This window comes from Capsella rubella, unplaced genomic scaffold (genome assembly GCF_000375325.1).
Source record: "Capsella rubella cultivar Monte Gargano unplaced genomic scaffold, Caprub1_0 scaffold_13, whole genome shotgun sequence".
Lineage (NCBI taxonomy): Eukaryota > Viridiplantae > Streptophyta > Magnoliopsida > Brassicales > Brassicaceae > Capsella > Capsella rubella.
In genome coordinates, this window is record NW_006238911.1 from 113,063 (window position 1) to 120,983 (window position 7,921).

At 33.5% G+C, this 7,921-nt stretch overlaps 1 protein-coding gene across 1 annotated transcript; it reads right to left on the reverse strand.

Moving 5' to 3' along the window:
- Window positions 1-3,273: 3,273 nt before the first annotated feature.
- Window positions 3,274-6,593, reverse strand: LOC17874545 (splicing factor 3B subunit 1). The gene is given in 2 exon segments (XM_023778388.1): window positions 3,274-4,832; window positions 4,835-6,593. Coding segments are annotated over 2 exon segments (3,318 nt in total).
- Between the last annotated feature and the right edge of the window lie 1,328 nt (window positions 6,594-7,921).

The following is a 7,921-nucleotide window of genomic DNA, read 5'->3' on the forward strand; positions in this document are numbered from 1 at the left end:
ACAATAAAGAGAGTGGAACCTTACTTTTATATATATGATTTTAAATAATGTTTTACCAATAAGGCTTATAAAATTTGTTGTATGATATATGATTAAGTCCTTTCATTTTCTTTGCCATTTGATTATAACTTATAGTGTTATTAAATTTTGTATTGAATGATTGTCATAAACATTTATTTATTTATTTTGTTGAATGATATATGATTAAGTCCTTTCATTTTCTTTGCCATTTGATTATAACTTGTAGTGTAATTAAATTTTGTATTGAATGATTGTCATAAACATTAAAAAAAAAAAAAATTAAAGCCTTAAATATTTTTCCACCAATAAGGAGAGAGTGAAACCTTACTTTTATATATATGATTAGTTATTTTATAATTAATGATATATATATATATATATATATATATATATATATATATATATTCTAGAAAAAATTTAATTAGTTTGTTATGAGAATTAAATTGAATAATATATATATAAGAAAATATTGTCAACTGTTTAGATTTAGGAATTAGTAAGATACTAAAATATTGAATTTATGACGATAAAACTATTATGATGTAATTAAATTTCAATTTTATTTTTGGATAGCTTGTAAATTTGAAATCCCATTGTAGTTAAGAACAAAAACATCGAATTCAATATATTTTGTTTTATAATTGTCGGTTGGTTAGGTCAATTGCTAATTATTATGGCAATTGAATCTGATTTTTTTTTTGTAAAATTAAAACGAAAATATATTATATCTATTGAATATATTTCATAATTTTTTGTGCTATATTTGCGAGATTGCTTTTTCAATACTAAGATTTTATGTGAAAATATAGAGTTTTTTGTTATATAAATGTTTTGCATGATTTTAGCAAAAAAAAAAAAAAATTATTGATTTATCTAAGATTTTTATTTAAGCATTGTTAATTATTTTTTAAGATTATATAGTTTTTATAAATTTGATGATAATCAGTTATGTTGTATATTTCATATTTTATGATATGTAGAATTTGATTAGTCGCTTATTTCATAATCTAGCATATTATTTATCCTTTTTATTTTCCTAAATAATCATTTTGATTTTTCCTAAACATATGATTATTTTATATAGATTTATTAAATATAAATTATTGTTTCCAAAAATATCATAATATATATAATTTAAATTAATATGTTCACAAATATTAAATTTTGAATTTAATTGACCATTTTTATGGTAACAAAATTAATTTGATTACCATAAATATAGACAATGTTTTATTTAATTATATTATTTTGCTGTCTATTAGTGTGTTTGGCAAATGGTTGGAATTTCATGAAATTTAATATATTTTTTAAAGTCTATTGGCAACAAATATTAGTGTTCTCCTTTTAATAGTATAGATATTTTGACTCCTGCCAAAACATAGCTTGTTGGAACTGAATTGTCAGAAAATAAGTTTCTGAAAAATTGCAGGTTTTTGACAGTTAATTTCCAGCAACTTTCCGGCTAAATTCTAGCCAAACGGCTGAACGGAATTTTCAAGTGTTTAGTGCAATGGAAAGTTGGTAACAAATACTACAAAATGGTATACATATGTAAAAAAAATAGTTGAATTGAATGAGAAATAAGGGTGTGAAGTGAGCCATTTGGGATGATGGGAAAAAAGTCTCACATCAGAAAGGCTGAAAGGGGGAGTGTTTTTCACTCCTTAATATATGGTTACACTCTCATCTAATTTCAAAAATGGTTATAAGAGAAAAGGAAGGTTTCACACGCGCGCCGAACAAGGCTGGGCTGGGCGCAGACTCTTGGGGGTCTTGGGAATTCTTGCCTTGCCGAATATTTTTGGACCATTGTTAGGCCAATATTTTTTACAAGGAATATGCCCAGTTCTAAAAATCTCGCCTCTCTCTTTCTTTCGTTCAAAGTAAGTTCTTAATTTTTAAGTAGTTTCGAGAGTATATCGTAGATCCAGTTCGCTTGAGTCTACTACTCGTGTGCTTGAGTATTATTTTGTGATCGATTGTGTCATGGGATTTATCAATCGTGATAGACCGAAAGCACTTACGACCGATTTATTGAATTAATGAAAAGATATCATATCTTGCCTCCGTGATTTATTTTACGCATTGAAATTTATGTTGTTGTAATTCGTTTATGATATCGTTATCCTTAATAAAATTCGTATATTTTCTCAATTCAATTTTCCGCTCCTACAATCTTAATTTAATAATCAAAACTGTTATGGAAACTATTGAATGTGAATGCGCTTGATGGTGGTGGATAACTCTCATACAATTTTTGCGCTCCTACAATTCATTACTGAAACTTAAAGTTCTGGGTTCTGTCTTTACTTGCTTCTTCAATTTTTTTCTCATCAGTTTGTTTCATGCCATAGGTGGTTAAGAATATAGCTGAATCTTCAGTTCATGAGTATCGATCTCAAGTTTCTGTTTTTTCTTTTATTTATCATCCCGGGAGCATCATTGCTTCTGTTTTCTCAGTACTCATATCAAGTAGCAGTTTAATGCTACTATATACAGTTATGCATGTTCACTTTTAGCATTCAGGCATGTAACTGTGAGCTTAACACAAACAAAACAAACTTAATTTATCTTATTGACGGTAGATTGTTGGCATGATGCATTCTTGAATACTTGATCACTCTATAACTGAATTATATATCTTCTCTCTGGTCTAGGGCTAGTGGCTGTTGCACAACAACAAAATTAGAATTAACAGTTCCTGCTATTGTAGCCCATTTGCCTTGTTTTCGTGACAGGGTAAGTTCTGAGTCATTTGTGTTATTTTACATTCTTAAAACGACACTAAGAAACCCACAATTTCTTTTTTTTTGGCAGGTACTTGGTTTTTTGAGGGGCTAACAAACAAAAACTTATCTATAAGAAGAACCCAAAAACACGTATATGGTAGTTGGTGTGGAAAAGCTAACAAACCTCGGTGTCGTTGCTTGGATGTCGGGTGGTGTGGCCAAACTGCTACAATCGCTGCTGGAGGGCTGACAAGATCTAAAGGCTCTGCTTATTTAGAGTCTTGAAGATTTCTACGTTATTTCCTGACCCTTGCAAGCTGTAATGCATAACCAATAACATGAAACTGAGTCAATAAGAAACACCAAAAAGTAAGCATAGGTTTTCTAGTTTTGCAGAAAAAGTAAAGAGCTGAGAGTTTTTATACAAAGCAAACCTTTGTGCAATAAAGCCAAAACCAAAAACACTAAACGAGACTAGAGAGAGTAATAGAGTAACTTAGAATCCAGAAAGATTGTGATTCTTTCACACAAACATCGTTAACTCTGGTCGGCTATACACGTTGTTCTGCGCATCTTCAAGAACCGGGTAGGCAGCAACAAGTGTGTCCTGAGCACCAATGTATGGAGAATTGTAAATCTTCCAGTAAACTTGGCGGACTTTACGAGCCGGATGAAACAAACCCTGCAAACAAAAGTTGAGAATTACAGCTGCACCTAATGCAATTCCCATCCCTTCAATGGCTTCCATCACAGCGTTAATGACATGGGGAGATGTCTCAAAAATGTTAGGCCAAATAAAGTTAAGTAAGTGAACCAAAGCATCTTCACATCCCAAACCTGCTACACCTAAGGCCATATGTTTCACGGCTGAAGCAGCAGTTTGTCTATGAACCAAATCTCTATCCATGAGAGCGTCCTCGAGCAACGGTGTGACTGCATATATGTAATCTTTGCCCATTTCTCCAATGTACTCGAAGAGAAAGGAAAGAGATTTCAGAACACCGTTTTGAACGTTTAGCTCCTGAACACGGTACTCATTCATCAAAGCAGGTAAGACTGTGAAGGGAGAGCATGTTTCAGCAACAATGGCGATCGCGACTGTAGTACAAACACGATTCTGACGTTCTTGTACTTTGATATTGTTCAGCAAAGTGGCAAGAACGTCTTGTGGTCCAATAGTTTTGGCAATATACCCGAAACTGTTGACCGTGGCACGGCGAATACCTTTCTTATGAGCCTTGAGCATTTCAAGAAGCTCAAAACAGATTCTCATCCATTCTCTGGCTGGAACAAACTCTGCACCACGATCTGCAATCCGACCAACCAAGTCAATACAATTCTCTTGCACTTTCTCATGCCTGTTCTTTAAAATCGGGGTCAGTCTTGGAACAAGATCCTTAATAGGAGGAGTCATCTTTGTCATACCAATCACATTTACTATAGCTTTCAAAGCTCCAAGAATAGATCCCAAAACTTCTGGATACTCTTCTCCAAGATATTCATACAAGACAACACCAAGATGTCCCATCAACTGTTCCTCTCCACATTGTTTCATAATAACAGCAGTTTTAGAAATAAGATCAGCAGCTTGTTGTCTCACCTTTGCACTCTTATTGTTTAACCTCCACTTAATAGTACCACAGATCTGGGGAAGATAAGGCTTTACTCGCTCACCAAGCGCATTCACAACAGCACTGAAACCATTAAGCATCACATTAGCATCGTCACTAGTCTGTTCTTGGAAAGTATAAAGAATGCAATCTACGAGAAGTTCCTCCAACCTCGCGTCAATATCAGATGCTCCTAAGCTTGTGACAACCTTGTCAATAGTTTCCATAACCATACGTCGATATGGTTCACTCTCATCCTTGAGATCTTCAACAACTCTTCCCACAATATCTGCAACACCAACCTTGTTTGCAATCTCCACAGTAGTCTCAACAAGCTGCTTGTAGTTTCTCCTTTCCAGAGCCATTCTCCTAATCCAAAAATGCTTGAAAAACTCAGGCAGAATACCACTGCGGATATAATCCGGTTCGACACCTTCTGTACTCACACACTGTTTCACCACCTTGAGGACATCTTCATCTCTTCATCTGGAGACTGGAACTCACGAATCAAAATAAACATCACTTCTTTTGTATAGTAGCTCGCATATCTAGCATCCATCAAAGAGATGATAAAACCAATCGCCTTCAAGAAAGAAGCTAAAACTTTACCACGGTGCGACCTAATACCTTTCCACAAAGGCTTCAGAACAGAATCAAAGCTTTTAATACCATAAGGAGCAGCAGCTTCAGCAAGAGAAGCCAGTGACAAAGCTGTAATAGTCCTAACCTTGTTGTCTTCATCACTGAGACCATGTTCAATAATATCAACTAAAGACCTTAAGTGAGGTAGCACGGCACAGCCAATTAGTATAGCAATCTGCTGAACAATCTTAATTCCAGTGTGCCGTGCCTGCCATGACTTCTTACTCCGGCACACAACTTTTAGGAAAGGCAACAGTGCTGGGACTCCAAGATCTGAAGCCACAACACTAAAAGCTCTCGCTGTTGTGTTCCTCACATATTCATCAATGTTGTCAATATCAGGACACATAGCTGCAATCATAGTGGCTAAACCAGCTGCTTTGCTAAGGTTTATAATAATCTCTCTCCCTTGTTTACGAGCATAATAATCTTCATCAATCAACAAAGGCTCAATAACAACAAGGATTTTGTGGACGTAAGGCCTTACCATCACACCAAGTTTGTAAAGAATTTTACCAATCACTTTGGCCAAAAGATACCTCTCTTGATCTTACAAAGTAGGTTTCATGAACAATGGCAAAACTTTATTCAACAAAGGACCAGCACCAAACTCACGAGCCTTGTAACTTAGTTGCCTCAATGCTGTTTTCCTCTGCGCAGGTGTTCCGTTTTTAACCTTTAACAACAGTTTCATTATCTTGCGTTCTTTCTGCTCATCAAGAGATAGCTCTTCTTCCTTCTCTTCATTCAACAAAGCTCCAAAATACTGATAATCCTCTAGTTTCATAAACGGCAAACCACCAGCAACTTCTTGCGGCACATCATACTGTTGCCCGCGGTTTTCCTCGGGAATTACATAGCCAGGAGTTGCCACGGGTGTCGGGGTTGCCTGAAGTTTCCTCGCAGGGGTTCTTATTGGAACATATGAAGCAGGCGGATCCAAAACCTTGTATCCATCTTTAGGAAACATGGCATCAAGCTCTTCATCAGAGAATGGTATATTTCTCTCCTCGATCGGACCACGGAAAATTAGCTGACCCGGAGTTGGAGTAGCCATATGAATCCCACCCATAGGTGTAACACTCCCCATAGTTTCCGGAGTTTCGTCCCACCTTGAACGTTGACGCTTTGGGGTGCCACCATCAGTTGAGTCCCAATCTGAACTTGCTGCTTTAGCTTTCTTTGCAGCAGAACCATCTTCATCAATGAGATCCCACCTCTTTCTCCTCTTGGAAGAAGAAGAATCTTTCTGATGCTTTGCAGCTTCTTCTTCCTCACTAGGATCCGGCGTCTTCTCGGCCATAGCAACTCTATCAGGAGAAAGAACACGATTAAGTCTCCTATTCCTATAATCACCTTCACGTTCCGCAATAGTCTGCCTAGGTCTAAACCCGACATCGTCTTCATCTTTGTTGTGAGGACGAGCGAGGTCGTTGAGAATTGACCTAGGAGCAGTGTAAGACGCAAGCCGCTGAGCCACAAGGGAACCAGTGGAGTCTTCTTCATCACGGTTGGAGGGAGAAGCAAGGTCTGCTTCCATCTTCCGTCTATCCTCTTGAGTTTTGGCGATATCTCGATCTAGATCAGCCATTATCGATCACTTAAAAATCTCTGTTAACTTGAAGAACAAGTTATGTTTCTCTTCAAGAATAGTTGAAGCACGATGGTGGTTTTTCAATTAATTATTGGATGCTTTGCAAGTTTGCATAGGGCAAACTCCCTATTTATATGAAAATATTAAGGTAACGAAATAGTAATATTTATTTAAATCTATGACTAAATCTTATATCTTATTATATAAACATTGGTTTTCAAAGTTAGTCATTAACAAGATCGCACGTGTCAATTATAAACTATAAGATATTGACACGTGTCGTAACTAATTTTGTTAATATTTAGATAAAATAGAAATATTATTAACCCTATCGAAAAAGAAAATATATAAAATAAATATTATAAAGAATTATATATTAAAAATTATTAATAAATTAAAAAAATAACCTAATTTCAGTTATGTCAATTTGGTTTATTAATAAGATAGGGATTTAAAATTTATAATTAACAAGAATATACGGCGGTTTTTGTTTACATAAGAGGATTAAGGTTTCAACTTTAATTTTACAATTAAATCAGGTTATTTGTTGGTTTGGATATATAAATGATAAATAAAAATTATGGTTTATCTTTATAAATTAAAATTATGGTTTAAGTTTAACAATTAAACGAGCTTATATGTCGAAACTTGGTTTTTAAATTTACTAACTCACGTGATCATGATAAGTGTCAAGTAAAAACATAAGATGTCGCAACATTTTATATCTAATTTTGTTAATATTAAGATAAAAATAGAATTTTTAACAACATTAAAAATAATTATAAAAAATTAAAGAGAATTTTTGAGAAATACCCCTTTTTGTGTACCCTTTTTCAAAAATACCTCCTCTATCTATCCATTTTCAAAAATATCCATGTTTAAATATGAAAAATTATAAAGTTTTATATGGTTTATAAGGTACTTCTATATAAGAACTACTACTTGGAAGTTTGATACAAATATTTTATAATGTTTTAAAAGATTTTAAATCATTTTTACAAGTTTTAAAAGGTTTTTAAGTGGTTTTTAAAAGGGTTTATAAGGTAAAGGTTTTTAAAAGGTATTTATAAGTTATTTTATGCAATTTATGAAATATATATAAAAATTTAAACATATATAAAGGTAATTTGTGTGTATATTTATAAGTTTACACACATATTTGGATAAATTTCAACATTTATTGTGGTTTTTTAAATAAATTTTGAAATAAGGGTATTTTTAAAAAGTGGTATGGAAAAAGGTATTTTTTATAAATTAAAAAGTAAAAAATTTGATATTTATAAAAAAAAATGTGTAAGCTTATATATTTAGACACAAATTATCTT